General features: G+C 42.8%; 1 protein-coding gene across 2 annotated transcripts in view; it reads right to left on the reverse strand.

The window, feature by feature from the left end:
- Positions 1-76: 76 nt before the first annotated feature.
- Positions 77-26,387, reverse strand: part of gnb5b (guanine nucleotide binding protein (G protein), beta 5b) — a 77,839-nt gene continuing 51,528 nt past the window's right edge. For both annotated transcript variants that reach the window (XM_072278212.1, XM_072278211.1), the window contains 6 exons: positions 25,758-25,901; positions 19,202-19,293; positions 18,266-18,314; positions 13,375-13,471; positions 2,571-2,737; positions 77-1,254 (listed from right to left, as the gene is read on the reverse strand). In XM_072278212.1, the coding sequence (XP_072134313.1) occupies positions 1,243-1,254; positions 2,571-2,737; positions 13,375-13,471; positions 18,266-18,314; positions 19,202-19,293; positions 25,758-25,901 (561 nt within the window). In that variant the 3' untranslated portion in view covers positions 77-1,242. The remainder of the gene's footprint in view (positions 1,255-2,570; positions 2,738-13,374; positions 13,472-18,265; positions 18,315-19,201; positions 19,294-25,757; positions 25,902-26,387) is intronic.

Consider the following 26,387-nt stretch of genomic DNA (forward strand, 5'->3'; position numbering starts at 1 on the left):
TAATGTAATTGCCTCAATCACTTCCACTGGCAGCATGATCTATGAGGTAAACTTGTAAGATTCAGAATGTTTGACGTTGTTTAAAATATTATAGGTGCCATTTATTATTTGTGTTACATTTCAAAAGATTTACACAAGTGTTCACCAAAAGAACTGTTGAAATATTCACAAAACAATTACAGAAACAAAACCAAAATCATACAATTGATCCTACAGGAAAATAAGTGCTTTAACAAGGAGCCTTCATCGAGTCAGAAGGCCTTACTTTTTGCCTAGATCGCAGTAACATTGTAATATTGCACTTCTTATGAAACATTAGAATCTTGAAAAGTTCACAGTGCATTTAAAACTACTGCATTGGATCACATCAACATACAACTTTAAACAACAACTTTTGATTAGATTTTCGCCTGCTGCAATATGTGGAGTTTTCAAACAGTCAATGTCTACAGACCTAGCCCAGACTTGTCATCTGCTACAGAACAGTATTTTACAATTCTGTGTATCAAAAACAAAGAAAGAAAGAACATTCTGACAAAATGAACATGCTGAGCTTAAAACAAAAAAGAAATTTGCCACCTAATAGTGCTGTAGCAATTCCACACAACTCATATTGCATAATACAAGTACATACATTTTGGAAAAGGTGAGTTTAAATAGATTCTCTACATTTTTTCATTGTCTAGTCCATTAATTAACCATAAAAGTACCACATGTAGTTATCTTTAGCAATAAAACATAAATAGTGCTTTCTAGCAATCTTTCAAAACATCTGTCCCCAATAAAGTTGCCACTTTGACTCAACAACACATTACATATATCATTTTGTTCTAGAGCTTTGCTTTAAGCTGATTTTTTTTCTTCAGCAAAACATGGACTCAAGGGTATGGGAAAATGGGAGATTTAATATAAATATGTATTTAATAACATTTAGAAATGGAAAAGTAATTAGGAAGTGTGGAAACCAACTACTGATTGGCATTTTGGAAAAGGCGGCAACTACTTCTAAACATTCTGTTCGATACAAGTGAAACTGAATTATGATACCAATCCGTGATTACATGAAATCCTGCCAGGTTTCTTAAGTAATGATATAGTCACTACAGACTCACTTAATTGTCACAATCCCCAATATTTGCACATTTTCTAAAGCAGACACAAGATCTAGGAGTTGAGCCACCGTACTACGAAATCTTGGAATGGAAACTTCATTCAGAAATGGCAGATCAGCTCCAGGAAGGTTTAAGCCCAAATCTGCAAAACAAAACAATAAATAAAAATCAAAGTTTTTATTGGATTGTGCTTAACAAAGGGTTAAGGGTTATCAGTTTACACCACTCACGTACTATGAAATATTTAGAGTTCATGCCAAATATTTCTTTAAATGTTTTAACTTCAGGATAAACAAGAAAGCTTTTGCACAGAATTGGTGTATAATTTCACTAGCCTAAAGTGTGCATAAAAAATTCATTCTCAGGATACGTTGGAGACTCTACATCCCACAGAACCTTAAGACAAGAGAAATTAATTGGTGATTGGAAGCGATTTCAAGGCAGAATAAAAAGTGGTCAGATTGACATCTCCGGTAACCTCACAAGCTCAGAGTGACACCTGGAATGAGTCTACTTTGGATGTATGGGAAAGCTATATTTATAGCCAGAATTATTCAACTCTTGTGGGAGTAGTCTCTAAAAAGACAAAATTAGTCTGTTCCGTGTAATCAAATTGCAACAATATTCATACTTCAACTTCATGATTTCGATGGTAGAGGATTTCAAGAGTGGAATTCAACACATTTATGTTATTACATCATAAACACAAGAAATTCTGCAGATGCTGGAAATCCAAAGCAACCCACACAAAATGCTGGAGGAGCTCAGCAGGTCAGGCAGTATCCATGGAAAGTAACAAATAGTCAATGTTTTGGGCCGAGACCCTTCTTCAGGACTGGAAAGGAAGTGGGAAGATGCCAGAATAAAAAGGTGGGGGATACGTTGACTGTTCATTTCCATGGATGCTGCCTGACCTGCTGAGTTCCTCAAGCAGTTCACTCATTGAGTGCATGAAACAGCGAATGCATTTACAACTATCCAACCAATAAGTGATATGCAGACACCTTCATACATAGATACCATTTACTAACACTTTCATCCATAAAATCACCAGTGATCACATCCCTGTCACCGTCGGACAGAGATATGTCCAAACCAGGCATGTGAAAATGACAATGACAGCCTGACTTGTACACTGAGAGTTTGACTCGTGCCCAGATAAAATGGTCGACCCATTGACTCTCATGGTAGCAGCAGCTATGGCTATTTGCTGTCAGCCATCATTGCCTTGTCCAGTGTTAGCTGTCCCTCAGAAAAGGAGGTTTACAGCAGAAATGGAGTGTTTGAGAATGGGGAAAACATGTCCAGAACCTTGCACTTAATTTCTCTCTGAGTAAAGATTTTCCCCATTCAATAGGTATATTAATTAGGTCATGTAATCCTTCAAACTTGTTATGTTGTTTATTGGTGTACATAAAAAATCAGTAATATAGAGCTAATAACAACCGAAACACATACCCTCAGAGTATGATCCCATGATCCTGAGCAGAAGGCAGTGCCGTCGGGGGAAACCCGTAAAGTGCTGACTCGATTCTCATGTCCAAAGAGGATGGATACTCTGGTTCCCTTCAACACATCCCACACATTGATGGTGTAATCGTTGTAACCAGCGAACAAGAGACGACCTGCAGGGAAGTCCAAATGTATTATTCCAAGACAGAAGTATATGTTAGGAATCAAAAGGACTCACAACCCCAAACCTGTGCTGCCATTCCATAAAATCAGGGATGATCCATTGGTTGCCTCTCAAAGTGCAACCCTACGTCCCCGCTGTGAGAGGGGGAAATAGGTAAGGCCGGCCAATAGGGCTCTGGTGAAGCTGTGTAGGCCAATCGCCTGTAGAATGGATTACAGAAACATTGATGAACTCCAACCATACCATTGATTTTGGACAACGGAGAGGGAAGCCATTGAGCCCAAGAAGAAGACAACTCTTTAGTTATCTCAACTCCCACCATTTCCTGGTAACCTTTCACTATTTTGGTTATCACATCTATCTACCTCTGCCTTAAAAATATCGTAACGCTCTTCCTCCACCACTCTTTGCGTTCCAAAGCAAAAAAGTCTTTCCCCCATATTTAAATAAAGATCCCAAGTTCTAGAAATGAAAATAAAAACAGCAAATACTGGAAATATGAAATAAATGTAGAAAATGCAGGAAACACTCAGCAGGTTAGGAAGTATCTGTGGAAACATTTCACCTCAAAGATCCTTTCTCCCACAACAGAAAACATCCTCTTCAAATCTACTGTGTCAGGATCCCTCAAGACCTTACATATTTCAAACTAGTCACCTCTCACTCTTCTAAACTCCAGTGAATACAAGCCCAGCCTGTCCAACTTTTCTTCAAAAGGCAACCCATTCATGCCGGGTATTAGCCTAATAATCCAAATGGTTTCCAATAGTAAGACAAATAGATCAAAGATTAGCTTTATCTGTCACACATACATTGAGACATGCAGTGAAATACATAGTTTACGTCAAATCAAATTGGTGAGAATTGTGCTGGGCAGCCCGCAAGTGTCGCCATGCATCCAGCTCCATCATAGCATGCCTGCAATTCACTAACCCTAACCCGTATGTCTTTGGAATGTGGGAGGAAACCAGAGCACCCAGAGGAAATCCACATGGTCAAGGGAAGAAGTACAAACTCCTTACAGGCAGTGGCGGGGATCAAACAATCTTAGAGCTGGTGCTTTACGGTGACGCGCTAACTGCTACGCTGCCATGCTATTCAGGATAAATAGGGCACATCGTGGATACAGTACTCCAGATGTGTCCCTAACAAAGCCCATTGCATAACCTCTCTCTTTTGTACTTAATTCTCCCAGCAATAATGATGTGCTTGCTTTTAGAATTACTTGCAGTAATGGGCTGAAGGAACAATTTTATTGGAATAGTTGTTTCAGAGGCCCATTCTCCTTTCACTGGGATTGGCAATGAGTATTCCTCAGGTGTAGGAAGCTGGGTGAAGGGGTGGCATCCATTCAGTCAGATTCCCATTGCAGTACAGAGATGAGGCATTCCTTCAGTCAGAGGAGGCTGAATCTGCACCGTTGTCTTGTGATGACATGGAACATTATTGGGCCTGCACCAACCACAGGTGCTCAGCCAGTTAGCTCATGTGAGAGGCTCTTGATTGAGCAACAAACAAAATGCTGGAGCAGCTCAGTGTGTCAGGCAGCCTGTAAAGGTAAACAGACAGTCATTGCTTCCGATTGAGACCCTTGTGCCTTTCTCTCCATGTCCTACATTTTACACTCTCCGCCATGCGTCGGGACTTTCCCTCTCTCTTTTCTTCCCACAGCTTCACACCAGTTCATTTTTTTTCTGATGATAGTTCAATGTGATTCACTGATAGGCAAGCTGTGTGATACTGGACTTTCTTGCATCTCAGTGAAGAGGCATCTGAAGTATGTAAAGCTGAGGCTTTACCAGACATTGGTCAGGCCACACTTGGACTATGGTGAACAGTTTCGGGCCCTTAATCTAAGAAAGGTAAGAATGGATGTGCTGGCATTGGAGAGAGACCAATGAGAATGATCCCAGGAATGAAAGGGCTAATGTATGAGGAGTGCCTGAGTTTAGAAGAATTGGTGGGGGGGGGAACGAAATCTCATTGAAGTCTATTTAATATTGAAAGGCCTAGATAGAGTGGATGCGGAGAGGATGATTCCAATAGTGGGTGAATTCAGGACCAGAATGCAGCTTCAGAATACAAGGACATTCCTTTAGAACAGAGTTAAGGATGGATTTCTTTAGCCAGAGGTGGTAAATCTGTGGAATTCATTGCCACAGATGGCTGTGGAGGCCAAGTCATTGGGTATATTTAAAGAGGAGGTTGATAGGTTCTTGATTGTAAATGTTACAGGGAGAGGGCAGGAGAACGGGGTTGAGAGGGATAATAAATAATAATAAATCAGCCATGATGGAATGGTGTTGCAGACTTGATGGGCTTAATGGCCTAATTTTGCTCCTATGTCTTATGGTCTTATAATCTAACAAAAAAAAACACAAGAGCAGACACATTTCTCCAAGCCTACAGGGAGGGTTTTTGGGTCTGAACTGGGAACACCAGAAATAAATGGTGGTAGTTGGTGTTTACTTTAAACAATGAAATCCACCTTCCGACAACAATTAAAGAGCTCGTGATTTTATTATTGTTGCCACTAATATTTCCCTTATTCTCAAACTCCAAATTTCTTTGACAAGGTAGCAAAAGGATGGGAGCTAATAGGTCACTGCGCCTAACATTTGTTTCTCAGTCCTCGTCAGAAAGTTGCACAGATCTTTAAACTTCACTGAAAGCTGACATTTCAACTCCGCAGAGCCCTGCCGCTGCCATTAAACTAGACGTCTTACATTGGATCCACAGGCAAAATGAGTAGCCTTTTGTGCAATGACTCTCAAGTCTACTTAGAATGAAGAAGATGGAATGAAGAAGATGGATTGAAGACAGGCTCAACCCTTGACTTTCTTATCTGCTGAACCTTGCTCCCCCAGACGAACAGTTCACTTCACAGGGAGTAAATGGTATTTCCTTTTCACTGATGTCATCAACATGTTTTTCTTCTCAGCCACAGCCAAACTGAACAAAAATATTTGACTTGGAAACTCCCCATAAAGTTCATATCCTGAAAACTACCTATAACATTTTTAATTGGATTTGTCATTGGACGTCTTTTGAAAATGGAATTTCTCATGCAGAAGCACAGTGGCCATCTGATTCATTTTACATATTCAAAACAATTCTATAAATTGAGTAGATAGCTAGAGACTCTTTTCCCCCAAGGTGGAAATGTCTAAGATGAGGGGGCATAATTTTAAGGTGATTGGAGGAAAGTATGGGGGGGGGGGATGTAAGAGGTAAGTTCTTTACAGAGAGAGAAATGGCTGCATGAAATGCCCTGTCAGGGGTAGTGATAGAGGCAGATACATTAAGGTCTTTTAAGAAACACTTCAGTGGGCACATGGATGACAGTAAATGGAGAGCTATGTAGGAGAGAAAGGTTAGATTGATCTTATTATGGGTTGAAGGACCTGTATTGTGTTGTGATCTATGTTCTATGTTCTTAACATTCTTAACAATCTTAACATTGCAAGGTTGCAATGGGTTTTATAGGTTTTATAGTTTGCAATGATTAACACTTCACTGGTTCTTCTCTGAGAATAGCTTGGTCAATCTCTCATCACACTGAGGCTGGCCCTCATAGCCTGTGAGTTTCCCCGGCTTGCCATGTTTTTGAGGAGACTGGGTGGAAAGTCCTGTGGAGTCTTGAGAGATAAACTAAGTTAGTCCGCGCTGTTCAGCAGCGGTGTGGGGAAATTTATGAGCTGAGGAACGGCTCACTGCTCTTTGGACTCAATCTCAGTAACTTCTTGACATGTCAATCAACAATGTTTGCGATGCATGGGGAAATAATCAACTTCAGTGTCCACATGGCACCAGAGAATGGCCTTATCCAGAAGGGGAGAGAGCTTTAGTGATGCCTACTTGCAACCTCTCCTCAAAGCTGAGAGGAATGTTGTGTGTGTTCGTGTGTGCCTGTCTTTCTCCAATCCTGTTAGAAAGGACTGCTAGTATCGTGGGAGGCGGCACTGCCAGCTGCCACAACCCCAGATCCACAGATATGAAAGCAGAAGGCGACCAAAAAAAAACGAATGCAGCAGGTCCTAGAATATCAAGAGTGTGGTAGCCCTAATCTGGGTTTAACAGCTGCCATTGAATAAGTGATAGTGCTGGCCTGGGGCCTGTGAATTTAGGGGTTAGCAAAGTAGGTTCCACTGACCATGACCCACCTCCCCCAGATACCTTTAGGTATAGCAGCACATTCCAGGCCTCCAGTTCTCCCCTTCATACCTGTGTGAGAAGCCTAGAGCAGGACCTGAAGAAAACTAGCACACAGAGTTTCCTCTCTTATCACCCAGAGCTCCAAAGAGTAGCAATTAAAAGCAGTAGTAGAATAAGTGACAAGAAGATACATGTAGGGACACAGAAGAGCCTTAGCCTCTGGAAAAACATATCAATCCCCTGGATTTTGCGATTATTGTGGGGAAATAAACATGGCTTCACACTTAGGAACAACTGGATTTGGTTAACCCTGAGACCTGTGACACAAAACTTCAATTCCCAGCATACAATTGGCACAATGGCCTAGCGGAGAGCCTGGTTCCCAGTCAATATGGAGCACAGGCACACTCTGGTGTTCCAGTTGAATGGGCAGTGACCAGCAGCCACAAAAGGGAAAGGACCAATGGCTACTGTTCAGATAGTTGGTCTATCTGCAGAGCAACCCCTCCAAGCTGACAGCTGGTCCGTGCTCTAAACTTTTATTTCTCGATTCTCTAAGCACTCATACATGTGTACGGAGGAACCTCTGTGATTGACAGCTGCTTAGAGCCAATCCACCAACCTGTTACACCCCATCGCTCATACTGACATAGCCCTGCAATGTGTAATCGTCATCCCTCCAGCAAGTCCATCAGAAACAATGGGACCATTTCTCCCCCCTCACTGAATTTATTAATTATCAGCACCAATTGAATTTGTCCTAATGTGAACAGCTGGGACCCAAGCAACTTCACAAAACATTGGAAATACTTTCTTCTTCACACCTGAAGTACAGGGTTTACCTCCCTATTTATGAGAGGATTGCAGTGAAATAAGGGTGGCTGAAGCCTGGTGCATTCCTGCTCTTGTTTCTTATATTTTCAGCAGCTCGAAGTGGAATCTCCCTGGGGTTTGCTCTGGAATCTCCAGTAATTTATGAAAGTAACTAAGATTCAAGACCCTCACCCTTCTCAGTCTCTTAATTCTAGCTCCCTTGGTTATTCTGTTATTGGCATTCTAAGATTTCTTTTTGCATTATTTCAGATCGCACTGTTACCTCAGCAACATTCTGTTGCTTTGCGCTTGTTATTATATTCGCTGTTGTATTTATTCTTTCTGGCTGTACTGTTTAGCCTGTGAGCCTCACGTAAGGAAGAATTTCATTGTGTTCTGATGTAGAAGATAATAAAATAATCTGATATGATAGCTGGTTCATTTTATCATCTTCCTTACTTAACAGATTCCATCACCTTCTGCTTCCTGTTTCCAATTATTATCTTCCAGCCTCCATCTCTTCTCCATCCTCCCTACCCCCACCTCGTCCCACCATCCCCCCCACCCCAACTTCTTTTCTTACCCTCTCCGCCTCTTACAATTCACCAGCCGTTATCTCCTGTCTCCACCCCCACCCTCTCCCACCTGACCATCATTTCCCCCTTCACCTGCTTTCACCTATTTCCTGCCGGCCAATGCCTCACTCCGCCCTCTCACATCTTTATACTGGCTATCTCCTCTCTACGCTCTTGGTCCCCATGCAGAGTGGTGACCGCAGACGTTAACTATCCCTTTGCTTCCACAGATGTCGCCTGACATGCCGAGTTCGTCTAGCTGTTTGTTTTTGCTCCAGATTCCAGCATCTGTGGACTCTTGTTTCCTTACATTTAAATCCCATTTCCTTTATCCTCGGAGGAGGGAGGAGAAGATGGCGGTGCGACGCAGCATGCGCGGCCATTCAGAATGATATCGTATTTGTTAACTAGGGGGCCGTGCACAATCCTAATTTGATAGAGACAGCCATGAGAAGCACGGAGGAACACCTGGAGAAACTTCTGAAATGCCCGCTTCGCTGCCGCTGCTACTGTGCGATCGAGAATCTCCAGAGGGGAAGGCCCCAAATCCTCAGCTTTGCCTATTGTCTGTTGCTGGGGCTGGGGTCGAAGCGCTTGGCAGAGATGGTGCTCGGTGCTTGGTGTCGGAGAGCTGGTCGGAGGCTCGGAGTTTTTGGACGGACTCAGAGTCGGACTGTGGTCGGATGCTTCCAGGATGCTGCATCAACAAGTTTGCGGCACTGGAGGTTCACCGTCTGCGTGAGATGATGGGACTTTCGGGAGACTTTGAGACTTTTTATCATGCCCATGATCTGTTCTTTATCAAATTGCTTTGCACTGTTGTAACCATACGTTATAATTATGTGGTTTTTGTCAGTTTTTCAGTCGGTCTGTCATGTGTTTCTGTGATATCATTCTGCAGAAATATTGTATCATTTCTTAATGCATGCATTACTAAATGACAGTAAAAGAGGACTGCATAATCTAATCTAATCTAATCCTCACTGTCTCACCAGCTTCCTCCATTTTCTGTCTCACTGGAATATACCATGGTCAGTTAATCTATCCACCTACAGGTCCTCGGGAAATGGGAGCAAACTGAAGCACCCAGGGGAAATCTGCAGGGTCACAGTGAGAGTATGTGAACTCCACACAGACAGCACCCAAATTCCGGACTGAACTCCATCAGACAAGAAACAACTGTAAACAAAGCATTAACTTTGAGGTTGCTCTGCTAATTTTCATTAGCAAGTCACTCTTAACAGCTTTGACCGAGAATTCATTAACCTTGGAAGCCTTGTATAGAAATCTGGCACCAAGGATGTTATTTGAATTATTTTCTTTGTTCAATGCCTACCTTTCTCACTTGTGTATTTTATATTTGATTTCTCAGGAGCGGTACAAAGACAAACACTGGATCAGCTGTTGACCTGTTCCTACTGCCAAATGGCATTGAAAGCACCAGCCTTTGCCATTAATCACATATCTTTGCAGATACTAACATAGATTAGAAATAACTCACATTAGTATCCGTAAACTTCCAAGAGGACCACAACCTTGTCGTAGGGTTTGGAGTCTTATGTGTCTCAATGACCCGGAGAGCTATATTGGCTGTATTTGACTACAGACCGGTGGCATTGACCTCCCACATCATGAAGACCCTGGAAAGACTTGTTCTGGAGCTGCTCCGGCCTATGGTTAAGCCACAATTAGATCCCCTCCACTTCGCCTACCAGCCCCGACTAGGAGTTGTCAAGCCAGCGAGCACTGTGAGGGTCATGTTTTTTGACTTCTCCAGTGCGTTCAACACCATCCGCCCTGCTCTGCTGGGGGAGAAGCTGACAGCGATGCAGGTGGATGCTTTCCTGGTATCATGGATTCTTGATTACCTGACTGGCAGACCACAGTACGTGTGCTTGCAACACTGTGTGTCCGACAGAGTGATCAGCAGCACTGGGGCTCCACAGGGACTGTCTTGTCTCTTTTTCTTTTCACCATTTACACCTCGGACTTCAACTACTGCACAGAGTCTTGTCATCTTCAGAAGTTTTCTGATGACTCTGCCATAGTTGGATGCATCAGCAAGGGAGATGAGGCTGAGTACAGGGCCACGGTAGGAAACTTTGTCACATGGTGTGAGCAGAATTATCTGCAGCTTAATGTGAAAAAGACTAAGGAGCTGGTGGTGGACCTGAGGAGGGCTAAGGCACCGATGACCCCTGTTTCCATCCAGGGGGTCAGTGTGGACATGGTGGAGGATTACAAATATCTGGGGATACGAATTGACAATAAACTGGACTGGTCAAAGAACACTAAGGCTGTCTACAAGAAGGGTCAGAGCCGTCTCTATTTCCTGAGGAGACTGAGGTCCTTTAACATCTGTCAGACAATGCTGAGGATGTTCTACGAACCCGTGGTGGCCAGTGCTATCATGTCTACTGTTGTGTGCTGGGGCAGCAGGCTGAGGATAGCAGACACCAAGAGAATCAACAAACTCATTCGTAAGGCCAGTGATGTTGTGGGGATGGAACTGGACTCTCTGACGGTGGTGTGTGAAAAGAGGATGCTGTCCAAGTTGCATGCCATCTTGGACAATGTCTCCCATCCACGACATAATGTTCTGGTTGGGAACAGGAGTACATTCAGCCAGAGATGCAACACACAGTGTCATAGGAGGTCATTCCTGCCTGTGGCCATCAAACTTTACAACTCCTCCCTTGGAGGGTCAGACACCCTGAGCCAATAGGCTGGTCCTGGACTTATTTCCTAGCATAATTTACATATTATTATTTCATTATTTATGGTTTTATATTGCTATATTTATACTCTATTCTTGGTTGGTGCAACTGTAACGAAACCCAATTTCCCTCGGGATCAAAAAAGTATGACCATGACTATGACTATGACTATTTTTTCCCTGTAACTGCCTGCATGAAAATGAAAAGGTAAGATGTGGTAACATATACAACTTTGATGATAACTTTACTTGGATTTTGCTTTGTTTTCTTATGCTCTGTGAATATTGACAAATGAAGGAAGTGTGTTGAAATAACACAAACAATGAAAAGCAAGTGTACACCTCACCCACTTCTACCTCACAGTGAGAGGGCCCGAAACAGCTGAACAACTGGGAATGGCCATAGTGATGGATTCGTCCAAGAGGACCACAACCTTGTTGTGTTTTGGAGGCTTGCTTGCCTCAATGACCCAGAGGACTGTATTGACTGGAGTCAGGGCCTTGTGCTTTGGCTCTTGGTAGGGTCAACCATGCCAAACAGTTCAAAGGGTAAAGGGCAGACTAAGAGTGATCCTCCGGTCCTCCAGGTTCGGAGGTTCAGCTCAGGGATAACAATCGTAACTGAGCGAGAAAACAGTTGTTACGAAGACAGCAATGAAGTATCCTTCCCTACATACCGAGATGGAGGACCTTCACTGCTGCCGTAAACTTGAACATCATAACGGGCAATAGGTAAGTAGCATCTGCAAAGAAATGTGATTACCATGGTGTGGCACAGCAGCATAATGGTTAGCACAAGACTTCATCCCTGCTGCTGTCTATAAGGAGTTTGTACGCTCTCCTCATGGCCACATGGGTTTCCTCCGGGTGCTCCGGTTTCCTCCCACAGTGCAAAGATGTACTGGTTGGTAGGTTAATTGGTCATTGTAAATTTTCCCGTGATTAGGCTGGGATCAAAATCAGGGGATTGCTGGGTGGCGCGGCTCAAAGGGACTGAAGGGACTGCTCTGTGCTGTGTCTCAGTAAATAAATAAATCAATGTAACACACAAAGGTTGAAACACTGAACAAGTTGAGATTTACGATCTCTTCTTAGTGTGGGAATTCCCTCTTAAGGTGGGGTTTGGGGTTGTTCACAGAAAATATTGCATATCACAATTTTCCGAAGCAGCATCATCTGTTTCTGCATCGAGCAACGTGAGTTGAAAAATAATAAATTCTGTGCTTACTTTTCCTTCTTTTCACATAACTTTCATAAGAGTGAAATTTTGTGGAAGTCTTTTATGAAATCCATGAGGGGGAATTTCCATTAGTCGAGTTGCTGTAATGTGGGCGTTGACTGTACATGCTTATACAATTACAAGGAAATCTGCAGATGCTGGAAATTCAAGCAACACACACAAAACGCTGGTGAACGCAGCAGGCCAGGCAGCATCTATAGGAAGAGGTACAGTCAATGTTTCGGGCCGAGACCCTTCGTCAGGACTAACTGAAGGAAGAGATGGTAAGAGATTTGAAAGTGGAAGGGGGAGGGGGAGATCCGAAATGATAGGAGAAGTCAGGAGGTGGAGGGATGGAGCCAAGAGCTGGAAAGTTGATTGGCAAAAGGGATACAAGGCTGGAGAAGGGGGAGGGTCATGGGACAGGAGGCCTAGGGAGAAAAAAAGGGGGAGGGGAGCCCAGAGGTAGGTGGAGATGGGGTAAGAAGGGGAGGAGGGGCATTAAGGGAAGTTAGAGAAATCAATGTTCATGCCATCAGGTTGGAGGCTACCCAGATGGAATATAAGGTGCTGTTCCTCCAAACTGAGTGTGGCTTCATCTTGACAGTAGAGGAGACATATCAGAATGAGAATGGGACGTGGAATTAAAATGTGTAGCCACTGGGAGATCCTGCTTTCTCTCCTTCAACATTGATTTCTCTAACTTCCGTTACTGCCCCCTCCCCTTCTTACCCCATCCCTTATTTATTTATTATTCCTCTCTTTTTTTCTCTCTCTCTCTGTCCCTCTCACAATCACTCCTTGCCTGCTCTCCATCTTCCTCTGGTGCTCCCCTCCCCCCTTCTTTCTCCCTAGGCCTCCTGTCCCATGATCCTCCCACTTCTCCAGCTCTGTATCCCTTTTGCCAATCACCTGTCCAGCTCTTGGCTTCATCCTTCCCCCTCCTGTCTTCTCCTATCACTTCGGATCTCCCCCTCCCCCTCCCACTTTCAAATCTCTTACTATCTCTTCTTTCGGTTAGTCCTGATGAAGGGTTTCGGCCCGAAACGTCGACTGTACTTCTTCCTATAGATGCTGCCTGGCCTGCTGCGTTCCACCAGCATTTTGTGTGTGATGGTTATACAATTTCTGTTTTAACAAATACTCACCACTAAGGGAGAAGTCCACACTGGAGGCACCAAAGATGATGCTGTCCTTTGAGTATATAGCAACTTCTCTGTCAGCACGGAGATCATACAAGCGACACTGCAAAAAGGCAATAATCTTACTTAAATCATGAATATGAAATTTGCTTTTGAAAACAATAGGAATTCTTGGATCATTTCAGATTGGTCAACATCAAAGGAGTCAAAGGAGTTTCATTTAAGGCAGTCTAATTCTGAACAGATGTATTGTTCTAGCTGTTTCTGGCAAGGTCGTCCTTCTTTCCCCATCTCCTCTCAAGCTGGACTTGATACAATCCAGCCTATCCAATGTACCACCCAGATCCTGCGTCCTAATGCACTAAATCTGCAAGTTTCAACCTCATCTTCTAATCTCCATGATTAGTCTCTATAACCCACCTGACATTCATTCCCCCCACCCCTGTACATCTCCAAATGGGTGAAGACCTTTTTCCTTAACATTCATATCCTAGCACTTTGGCAATATTCAACCTTCTATAAATCTCTTTATCTTTGCTCTGCATCTGATCTGTCACCTTCTCAAAATTTCCCATTTCCCCATTGCACTTCTTCCACTCACAGATAAAATGCCCTGCGATATCGAGCTAACACTTGGTAGAAATTGAAGCTGCTGATAGAACTTCACTGATATTGACATCCAGCAGACCCCACTCCACTCCTCCCCATCAGTCCCACCACCACCATGATCCAACAGGTGGGTATTTTTGTTTGGACCAATTGGTGATGGAACAGATGATCCTTTGAGCTTGATGTGGACTGAATGAAGATCCTTTCTTCACCACGGCCCATGCTGATGTTCTTCAGTCCAAGAACCACTGAAAACAGATCAGCATGGTTCAGGGCAGCTTTTGTTGGTTCAATCAACCTTCACATCATTATCTCGGTTAACTTGACTTGCACTGGCAATTTGCAAAACCTGAACATGATGTGAGTTCTGAGCAGGGTATTCCTTTTTGATTTACTGTCATTCCTTTACAGCTCCATTTTTCTTACTAATAACCCGATACACCTAGGTTAGTCTAACCAGATCCATCAAATGAAGAAAGTAACATACAAGAGGTTCTTTCCAGTGCTTTTCACAGAAAACTAAAAGGCAGCAAATAGTGAATCCTATAGGTTTTGATTTCCTGTTGGGGCCTAACCCACGCAATAAAAGGGAACCTCAAATTTTAAATTAAAATAAACCCATGCAGTTCTGTAAAATTCCAACTAAAATAAGCAATATTGCTCAACTTTTATTAGCTGTGTAATTTTTATTTCTGAGTCATAAGATTCCAATTCAAAGACTTGAGCTTACAAATCCAGGCCGACGTTCCTGTGGAGCACTGAGAGACTACAGCACGATTCTTCAGATAAAACTTTGACTGACTTTTTCAGATGGACATAAAGTATCCCAGGATACTCAGTGGAAGAGCAGTGGCACGTTTTTTCCAGGTATAATGTCCAACTTTACAGGAACAGGTCTCCTGACCATTATCACTGTCTGATGTCTTTACTCTATTGCAACAGTGATTTCAACATGAGGAGTATAAGGAGTTGTCCAATCCTGCCTTCAAGCACCATAAATACACTATAGGCAGCACGTCCTATTTCATCATATTTTCCACCTAAGAAAGACAAAATGCTAAGAGAAGATTGCCTAATCTGTCAGACTCCAATATATGTTAATGCCTCTTAAAATAAGGTTACTAACTTAGTGCAAGTGAAAGCTTTCTGACAAACCCTCCAGGGTGCAAGAAGGAAAACAGATGCACTAAACAGGGGCAACATGCACAAAATGATGGAGGAACTCAACAGGTCGGGCAACATCTACGGAAGGGAATAAACAGTCGACATTTTGGGCTGAGGCACCTCATCAGGACTTGAAAGGAAGGGGAAAGGAGCCTGAATAAGAAGGTGGGAGGAGGGGAAGGAGTACAAGATGGCAGCTGATAAATTAAGCCAGGTGAGGTGCAGATGGGTCGGTGGGCGAGGGGGGATGAAGTGAGAAGCTGGGAGGTGATGGGTGGAAAAGGTAAAGGACTGAAAAAAAAGAAATCCGACAGGAGAGGAGAATAGACCATGGGATAAGGGGAAGGAGGAGGATCATCAGAGGGAGGTGATGGGCAGGTGAAGAGAAGGGAAGGGATAACAGTGGAGCCAGAATGGAGAATAGAAAAGGGGGGGGGGGGAAGAAGAAAAGATAAGTTAGGGAAATCAGTGTTTATGCTGTAAGGTTTGAGGCTACCTAGACAGAAAATGAAATATTGCTCCTCCAACCTGAGAGTGGCCTCATCATGGCAGTAGAGGAGGCCATGGACTGGCATGTTGGAATGGGAATGGGAAGTAGAACTAAAGGGGTGTTCACTGGGAAATCCTGCCTATTGTGGTGAATGGAGCAAAGGTGCATTAAAAAACACCTAGTTAAAGGCCTCAGTGTTTCAATTTATGGCAATTAAACTACTTTTGAAATTCCCTTGTGTTTTAATCCAGTGGGAAGAGCAGTCAGCTTTGGCAGAGCAAGCTCCTACAAGCAACAGTGTGAAGATGATTAATTGTGGGCCAAATGTTAGTAAGACCGCTAATACCAACCATTCTTTTTGCATGGGTCTTTTTACATCCATTGGCATGGCATGTAGGGCTTTTATTTAACCATACATTAAAAAAAAACAGCACCAGTGACCCCATAGTACCCCCTTGGTATTGCACTGGTGGCATCAATTGGGACAATATCCTCAACTCCCCAAATATGAATTAAGTCCATGATCTCCTATCAGGGAGACAACAATATTCCACGTTGTTAAGCTTGAGAAACAGCTTTTTCCCTAGGGAACCATAAAGCTCCTTTGGATTCTTATTTTGGACAAACACTGCCTCAAGAAGGTTTATTTAGAAGTACCGATGTGGAAGACTGCCTGAGAACAGCAAGCAAGAACCACCCACTTGTTATCGTGCTGGTTCAAAGACATCAAGAAAAAAACAACATAAGCCTTATATTGTGACTGTTGAGACTTCTCAGAAAGAATCAGAGAAACCTATATTACGTTACTGATCAAATCAATTTTGCTGGGACAATAAACATTAGACATTGGAATAGAACTAGTTCATTCAACCCATTGAGTCTGCTCTGCAATTTGGTCAAAGCTGATTTATTTTCCCTCTTAATCCCATTCTTCTGCCTTCTCCCTGTAACCTCTGACACCATTACGAACCAGAAACCTACCAACCTCTGCTTTAAATATAACCCATGATTAAACACCCACTGCAATCTGTGGCAATGAATTTTACAGATTGACCATCCTCTTGCTCAGGAAATTCCTCATCTTTGTTCTAAAGGGATGGCCCTCTATTCTAAGGCTATGCCCTTTGGTCCTAGACTTCTCCACTTTTGAAAACATCCTCTCCAGGACCACTCTACATTTTCAATATTTGGTAGGTTTGTTCTGGATAATGTACAAATCAAGCAATGTATAGCAAAACTCAAATTGATTGGAAATCCTAAGGTCTTAATAAGTGACTCATTGGATTATATTTACAGCATTCCCTTTAAACTGGGATCCCATTCCCATGCTTCTTTTAAAATTATTGCTGCTTTATTTCCACAGTCCTTTTAAATACCATTCCCATACTCCATTGAAACACTTTAGCGCCGTTTCCCACATTCCCTGTAAACCCAACAGAGCAGCTTTCCCAAGCTCCTTTCAAACTCACTGTATTTTGTTTTCTTCACTCTGCTTCAACTCACCTGTTCCACTGAAATATTATTGTACTACACTGAAACATTTGGAAAAAAACCAATTAACAACAGGTTGGATACTAACAGGATTAACAGTGAACAGGGTGCAAAATCTACTGGTCCAGTACCACCACAGTCCTGAGTGTGCAGGATTCAGGATCCAAGGATCTTCTAGTTCCTAGATGTGAACATCTCCATTACCCTGTCCTGATTCAGCCCTGTCTGATGTCACAGCCAAGAAAGCCTCTGCCTCCTCAGGAGGCTAATGAAATTTGTCATGTCAACTCTTCAACCCTTAATAAATTTTATTGAAACACCACAGAAAGCATTCTGTCTGGATGCATAATGGCTCGGTATAGCAACTGCTCTGCATGCGACTGCAAGAAGCTGCCGAGTTGCGGATCACGTCATAGGAACCAGCCTACCTTCTATGGACTCTGTCTATACTACTCGCTGCCTCACTAAAGCAGCCAGCGTAATCAAAGGCACCACTTCGCCCACTCCAGCCATTCTCTCATCTTGCCTTTCCCATCAGGCAGAAGATACTGTACTGTGCAAATGTCTTCGACACACACTGGAAACAGAGCTAGTGTGCCTAAGACTTTTGCACAGTATTGTATATTATCTCGTCCGGTTACCAAATAGAACTAATACTACTGAGTTAACTACCCTGATTTCTGTTTCCCAACCACTTTCCTATTTTAACCAATATGCAGTACTGTGCAAAAGTCCTAAGCACCCTAGCTATATACATATATGTGCCATAGACTGCTGCACAATTCTATACGAAAGCCTAAAGCCACATACCACCAGGCTCAAGGACAAGACTATCCCACCCAAGACTCCTAAATGAACCTCATGTACAAAAAGATAGACTCTTGGCCTTACAATCCACCTCATGGTGATCTTGCACTTTGTTGTTCATCTGCACTGTATTCTTTCAGTCGCTTTTACACTTTATTCTGGATTGTTATTACTTTACCTTATTCTAGTTCAGTGCACTGTGTAATTTGATCCGAATAAAAGGTACGCAAGACAATCTTCTGACTGCATCTTGTTACATGTGAGAGTAATAACCCAAAACCAAAAATAAACATTATCAGAGCTTCATTGTGCTAGTTGTGATTAAGTCAGACTTACTGTAGCATCATCTGAACCAGAGGCAAAGGCATCGCCACTTGGGAAATACCTGTTGTGAGAGAAAGCGCTTCAGTATCATGTTTGCAAAAGACCAGTATAACACTTGTCCTGTATAGCGTAGCCATAAAATATTTGCTTTGATGGTATAACAAAAAAAAAATGGGATTGAATAATTATTTCTTCTATGACATTGAGCAATACAGCAAAGATTCAGGCCATTCGGCCCAAATGGTCCATGCAATCACATTGTCCACCCTATGAGTCCCAATTTCTTGTACCTGCCTCAACCACTTCCTCTGGCAGCTCGTTCCACATACTCACCTCCCTCTGCAGGAAAAATTGGCCCCATGATGCCTTTTATATCTTTCCCTAAACCTTTGACCCTCCTCCCAAGTTTCAGACTCATCTACCGTTGGGAAAAGGCTGTTTTATATCCACCTTATCCATGCCACTCAAAATTTTCAAAACACCCTTTATTCTCCTACGTTCCAAGGAACAAAGACTTAACCTGGCCAACCTCTCCCTATAAATCAGGCTCTCTAGAGGTTGTTACTAAACATTATTACTCCTACGGATCTCTGTTGCATTATACTTCCTGGTGGCCAACCATACATGGAATAAGCCCTATGCTGGTTTGACTTTCAAATGCATCACCTCACATTTATTTGTATTAAAATCCATCTGCCACTCTTTGGCCCACTTCCCTAACTGATCAAGATCAGTTATCCCAACACTATTGATAACCTTCTTCAGTATCAACAACACCTGCTAATTTTATGACATCTGCAATCTGTAGTGAAGTCACTTGAAGTTTTCTTTGACTGGAATATGTGATTGATGCAGTTTCTTATAACTTGTGATGAACTTTACTTAAAAACAATTGTATGAGTTCAAGCCTGAAAGATGGGTTTTGTAGATAAATAATAGTCTACTAACCTAACGCTATTGATGTCAGACTCGTGCGTCTCAAAGGACTGGATACACTGGCCAGAACGCATATCCCAAACCATTGCTTTCTTATCGCAACCCTGCAAGTGAATGGGAACAAAAATCAAATAAGAAACTGAATTGCATAAAAGTGAACTTAATTTACTTTTAACTACATCCAAAATGTGCCAAAAAACAAGAATCCAAATAGCCAATAAGTCACTAATACAAGTTTTCTTAGGATCAGCTCAGCTTTTCAAAGCAACACAAGGTTAAGTTCTGTTTATTAAGCCACCACATTCTTGGACTATTATATTTCTTTGCTGAAAAGAGACTAAGCTAAAAGAGACAATAATGCCTGATTTTATAATGGGTGAGATCTGCACATTGTATACTGTTGATGTAACATTCGACCATCTTCCCATTGAAATGGAACTAGTATACTGTAAACATAACATTGTATACTGTTAATATAATTTGTATTCTCTTAATGTAACTTTGTATACTGTTAATGTAACATTGTATACTCTTAATATAACATTGTATATTGTTAATGTAACATTGTATACTGTTAATGTAACATTGTACACTATTAATGTAACATTGTATACTACTAACATAATATTGTATACTGTAAATGTAATATTGTATATAATAAATGTAACGTTGTACACTGTTAACGTGACATTGCATACTGGACTTTCTTGCCATTGAATATGAACTATTTGTTGTCTTTACCTTGCTGGCAAAATTCCTCCTGATTTACTCAGCACATCTCAAGTTCCCACTTGAGGTTTGACTAACACAACCACTGGGCTGAGAACAGATACCTTAAACTGAGAGCCAGCACATTCAGAAGACAGCTGATGAAAGCACCAGACAGTAGCAGATTATGTAGGACCTTTAAATTACCATGTGCACCTCTGAATCACAGCTGCATAAGTATTTTTCTTATTGTCATTAAACATTTCTCACTCTTCCTGTCAACAGACACAGTGACCTAAATGTTACAGCACCCAATCAACATGCTAGCTTTGCACTGTTAGAGTGTCAATCGTTACCGCAGTAATGATAAACATTAAGCCCCATTTGATTGAAACATAGAAACATAGAAAATCTACAGTACAATACAGGCTCTTTGGCCCACAAAGTTGTGCTGAACATGTCCCTACCTTAGAAATTACTAGGGTTATCCATAGCCCTCTATTTTTCTAAGCTCCATGTACCTATCCAAAAGTCTCTTAAAAGACCCTATGGTATCTGCCCCCACCACCGTTGCCGGCAGCCCATTCCACGCACTCACCGCTCTCTGCGTAAAAAACGTACCTCTTACATCTCCTCTGTACCTACTCCCAAGCTCCTTAAACCTGTGCCCTCTTGTGGCAGCCATTTCAGCCCTGGGAAAAAGCTTCTGACTATCCACACCATCAATGCCTCTCATCATCTTATACACCTCTATCAGGTTACCTCTCATCCTCCGTCGCTCCGAGGAGAAAAGGCCAAGTTCACTCAACCTATTCTCATAAGGCATGCTCCCCAATCCAGGCAACATCCTTGTAAGTCTCCTCTGCACCCTTTCTATGGTTTCCACATCCTTCCTGTAGTGAGGCAACCAGAATTGTGCACAGTACTCCAAGAGGGGTCTGACCAGGGTCCTATATAGCTGCAACATTACCTCTTGGCTCCTAAATTCAATTCTACGATTGATGAAGGCCAATACACCATATGCCTTCTTAACCACAGAGTCAACCTGCGCAGCTGCTTTGATCTGGTCTGGTCTGGCTGAGATGTGACTCCAGAATTACAGGAATATGGCTGACTCCTAACTGCCCTCTTAAACATCACAGCAAGCACACAGTTATATCAAATCATTGTGTTCAAACAGGACTGCCACTGTCCAAGATGGATGCCCACCACCACCTTCTCCAGAAGGAATTTTGCCACAAAATAAAGGTCCCCCGATACAATGAGATGATTCTACTGCAAACTTAATTTTATTTCAGGCCCAAGTGGAAAACCATCATCATTTCATTCAATTTCTAGGCTCGTTTGTCCTGGGTTTTCAAACTTGTGGATAAACCTCCAGAAGTGGACGTAGTAAAAATCAGTGGTGGGGCACGGCACAATTATCAAATCAAATAATTGCTTTCAATGTTTAATGAAAGTGCAGAACAGGAAGTGGTGTGACACAGAAAACGGACCTTCCTGTGGTTAGGACCTGAAGCTCCACCCTACGTGGTGACGATGAAAGATGAGGTGAGCCTTTCTTTATTTATCCAAAGGGAAACCAGAAGTTTTTTTTTTAATTTAGAAAAGCAGCATGGTAACAAGTTCTTCCAGCCCAAAGAGAGTGCCCTGCCCAATTATGCCCACGTGGCCAATTAGCCTACTAATTTGTACGTCTTTTGGAATGTGGGAGGAAACCGAAACTCCTTATAGAGAATGGCAAAATTGAACCTGGGTCACTGATATCGTAATAGCATTACACTGACCACTGTGCTATGCTGCTGCTGGTAATCATTAATAATCATTACTAGTTACAGTGGTAGAAGCAATTCAAAACACAACAAGTGCTAAAACGACAGTTTTGAAGTACATCTATTATCAAAGAATTTATAAATTATGACAATGAAGTTGAATCTAATTTAATGAATTATACAACCATGTGATTTGTTTGTATCAGGCAGCCACAAAGTGAGAAACATGAAAGAAACCAATTAACAAAAAATAAAGACCAACGCACAATGTGCAGAGAAGGCCCAATGCCTCGGTATCAGTTCATTATATTAGCAGGCATGGAGCACAGCAACTGGGGCGGCCTTCACAGCCTCAGTGCCACGGAGAGAGGAGTGAATATCACAGGAGAGCGAGCGAGATCAGCTCTTACCTCTGATCCCGACACCCTGTCTTTGGGCCGGCATTTAAATTCTCCAAGTAGTGTACCATACCTCGCACTAGGACCTGGACACCGTCCAGAAAAAGCCTCCAAGACTAGACCACGCTGCGACTAGCTCTGGGCCTAGATTTTGCTGACCAGCCCAAAGCCGCTCTCGATTTCATCAAATTGGCTCGGTGCCCAGAGCGATTCAACCTCACTCCTGGGCCAGTTGTACAGGCATCAAAACTCCTCTGCCTCGACTTCTCCTCTCTGAATGGCTCACCCCATCTGCGTTGATCCTGCAATGTACCAGCACGGTTTATCCCTTGAATTTGCTTCGCCTTCGCTCACCTCTGCATTGTTTGCGGTGATAATTTACCACAATTTACTTCAGAAAAGGTGTTATTAGTAATGTTTTTAGATAAACTTCTTGCCTTTTGAACTACCAGTGAGCTGTTGCACGCTGGTCTTAAACTCAAAGTTTTTTCAAGCCCTGTTCCTCCTTCTCACCCATTCGTCATGCACCTAGAGGACTCCAACCCCAGGAAAGGCCCTCTCCAGCCTCCAGCCTCCAGCAGGCTCACAGTTTTGCAATCGTTTTGCCTTCCACTTCCCCAGTGGATTCACAGACACAGGATTATGGCCAGCAGGCCTCCACTTCTGGTCTTCAATCCTCAGTTTCAATGCCAGAACTTGCCCATGAGAGCAAATGAGGAGCCTGAATTCCAGGCCTCGGCCTCACACTCATTGAAGATGGGAGCCTGAACACTAGGCCTCAAACTCCAGTCTCACCAATCCATCTGCACTGGTCTCCAATCCCAGAATCTGCCAACAAGGTGCTACCCTCAGGGCCACCAGCCCAAATCTTCATTATCTGCCAGCCCGACATCTGAACACAGATGTCCTTTGTCACACATCACACCCTGACAAAAGATGCCAAGGCACTACATCTTTAGAGTTTAGTTGTGTTGTCATAGCACTTAGACACTCAGGTTAACGCAAGTGCCCTCTCTGCAACTGCCCCCATCATCTCTGTTTACCCTTCCTGAGCCTCCGATCATTTTCTCCTATCAAGTGGTTGTTTAATTTATCTTTTAGATGTCCTGATTGAAGTCACTACTTGCAGTAATGTAATTCGTATTCCAACAATGCTGTAGGTACGATAAATCCTCCTAGTCTTCATATTACCGTTATGGCATTAATCCTAACCTTCTATCATTTGAGTAATCAATTTTCAGCTGTTTCATGCTGGACGGGAAGAAAGTGCTCCTCCTCTTCAACATACTAATTTCATCCTTGCCACAGAAGATTAATGAGTTCCAATGATCAAACCCTCAAATGGTGCTGCACCATTGCACTAACATTACCTGACATTGATTGGTACTTTCCCAACAACACGAAAACTGAGAAGTAGGAAAGTACCTGAATCAGCCATTGGGAGTGAGCAAGTCTCATTGTTTTTGCAACAACACAAAGTGTTTTTGACTGGAATTTTAAGAGCTAGCTTCATAAGAGATGGAAAGATTTTCCCACCTCTCAACCTGCCTTACAATGATTCCACTGAGCTGAATTGATGGGGGTTGTTATTCTGGTGACCGGTGAATCCTTTCATTTCATTAAAAAGGGGAATGTTTAGATTTCAGTTCATCACTGAATTTGCGGCACACCCCTAACTGTCCTCAAGCAGGCAGTAGTCAGCCACCTTCTTGAACAACACCTTCTTGTGAAGGTCCTCCACCCTGAGCTGTTGGAGAGTGAGGTCTAGGAATTCTAAACTAAGCAGAACGACGAACATATTTTCAAACCAAGATGGTATGAGACACGGGGGTGGGGAGGCAATTTATACGAGGTTATGTTCATCTTCCTGTCATTACTGGTGGCAAAGGGGGCAGTTGCTGGAGTGGCCAAGTAAGTGATTGCCAGGCATTTTGTAGATGGCCCAAACTACAACCACTGTGTGCTGATAACATAAGGGATGAACACTTAGAGCGAGGGATATCTACCAATCTAATTAACGAGATTAATCAACATGATTTAGTCGTGCTTCTTGAGTATCGACTAAATCAAAGAGCCTACGTCATTAAAGCATCTCTAATTAGGGAAATTCTCAGTGGCACAAAGGGAAAAATGATTGAATTAGACATACCATTGTGTGAGTTCACCTTCCAGCAACACTTACCATGATGGCCACCTTGTTACATTACAGCAACTGTGTTCTGTCTAGCAGATACAAGTCCGTGAATGAAATCAATTATCTTCCTCAATTAAAACTTGGTGATTTTAGATGGTTATCACACCAGATGGTAGTGTTCTCTTATTTCTTGGTACTTGGAATGAAAATAAATGTGAAATAGCTCAATCTAAACATTGATCTTCCTTTCACCTACAGCTGAGGAAAAGACAAAATCCTTCCCTAAGCCCTCCACTCCACTTCTGCTCCATTGAATGCAGTATTGTAGCTTGAAGAGGTTAAAAAAAAATAAAAAGCTTTCTTGTCTGCAATTTGTTAATGTTCTGCTGCTGATACATACTTGTGAAGGATAGAGAATTGAATCTGTAATTTTTGTAGGCAAGTACAGCTTCCTTGGATCGTGAATGATATAATTTAAATTCAGACATGATTGGAAGACATTCACAGGGAATTTATTCATATCTACACATTATCAGAATGAGTTCAGTTTTGGTCTAATATCAGGGATATGCCCATGAAGGATAACCACTTAAAGAATAGCTTTTGTTGTCACATGTACAGTACTATGCAACAGTCTTGTGTTTAGTTAGAGTGCCCAAGATCTTTGCACAATACTGTATTTGTCGATGTGGAGCAAAGAGCGAAGATCTGGCGAGAGCAAAGGATGTTGGGAATGGCGAGTGTGGAGCTCCACGGGAAGTTTGTGGAACAGCCCCCTGGCAGAGGAGTGCCAGGCACAGGTGGTGGCACAAGTGCAGACCCAGTCCTGAGACACCAGGCAAAATCATTTGATTTCAAACAATAGGCTTATTGATCAGAATGTCTCTCTGGTGCTTCCCACTCCCTCCCCTCTCCCTTCCCCTTTGCCCAACTACAATTCCCCCTCTCCCACTCTCAGTTCACAATAGAGACCCATATCAGAATCAGGTTTATCATCACTCACACGTCATGATTTTTTTTGTGGCAGCAGTACAGAGCAATACATAAAGTTACTACAGTATGGTGCAAAAGTCTTAGGAGCTCCAGCTATGGACTGTTTTTGTGTCTAAGGCAATTGCACGGTGAATTAAATTGTTTTGTTTCAATAACCAACACAGTATCAGGATTGTGTTGAGGGCAGCCTGCAAGTTTCACCACACTACGGCTCCAACATCGCATGCCTGGGGGTGGGGGGAGGAGCACCCGGAGGAAATCCACGCGGTCACAACAAGAACGTACAAGCTCCTTACAGACTGCGGCGGGAATTGAACCTGGTGCTGTAAGGCATAGCACTAACCGCAATGCTACTGTGCCACTATCGTAATTATGCACGCACTTTCCTGGATCAAAACTAAACAAAAAATCCTGTAGAAAGAAAACACTTTGAAAAATAAAGAAGTACAATTACTCACTATGATGCAGAATCACACACAATCAATCACAACATGATCACACTGTGTTCCACCCACACACATCCACAAAGAGTGTAAACTGTGTCCCTCGTTCTTGTCACTCACCCCGGACACAAATGTATGACCTGTCTCAGAGGGTGCCAGGTCAAGGCAAAGGACGTCAGCACCATGCCCATGGAAGCTCTGAAGCAGCTGCCCACTCTCCACGTCCCAGAGCGCACAGGTTCCATCACCACTTGATGTCAGGATCTGAGGAGATGAAGCAGGAGAAGTTTAAGAAGGTGGTTATCAAGTGAGCTTTCGCATGTTAAGGCACCTAATCAAAATACAATTTAGACTGGTGTAGAACAAATCCTCACCTACACTTACCAATAATTCCCCTCAAAGTCAGATTTATTTATTTAGAGATAGAGCATGGAACAGGCCCTCGGGCCTAATGAACAGCACTGCCCAGCAACCCACCCATTTGACCCTAGCTTAATCATAGCACAATTTACAATGACCAATTAACTTACTAACCTGTATGTCTCTGGACTGTGAGAGGATACTGGAGCAGGAAACCCAGCTGGTCACAGGGAGAATACACGTTCCTTAAAGACACCACTGGAATTGAACTCCGAGCTCCAAAGACTGTAATAACATCAGACTAACCACTACGCTACTGTGGCGCCCCGTATAGACTGATACAGCACAGAACAGGCCACCTGGTCCACCAAGTCTGTGCCGATCATCAAC

Source organism: Mobula birostris, chromosome 14 (genome assembly GCF_030028105.1).
Source record: "Mobula birostris isolate sMobBir1 chromosome 14, sMobBir1.hap1, whole genome shotgun sequence".
In the NCBI taxonomy this organism is placed as follows: domain Eukaryota; kingdom Metazoa; phylum Chordata; class Chondrichthyes; order Myliobatiformes; family Myliobatidae; genus Mobula; species Mobula birostris.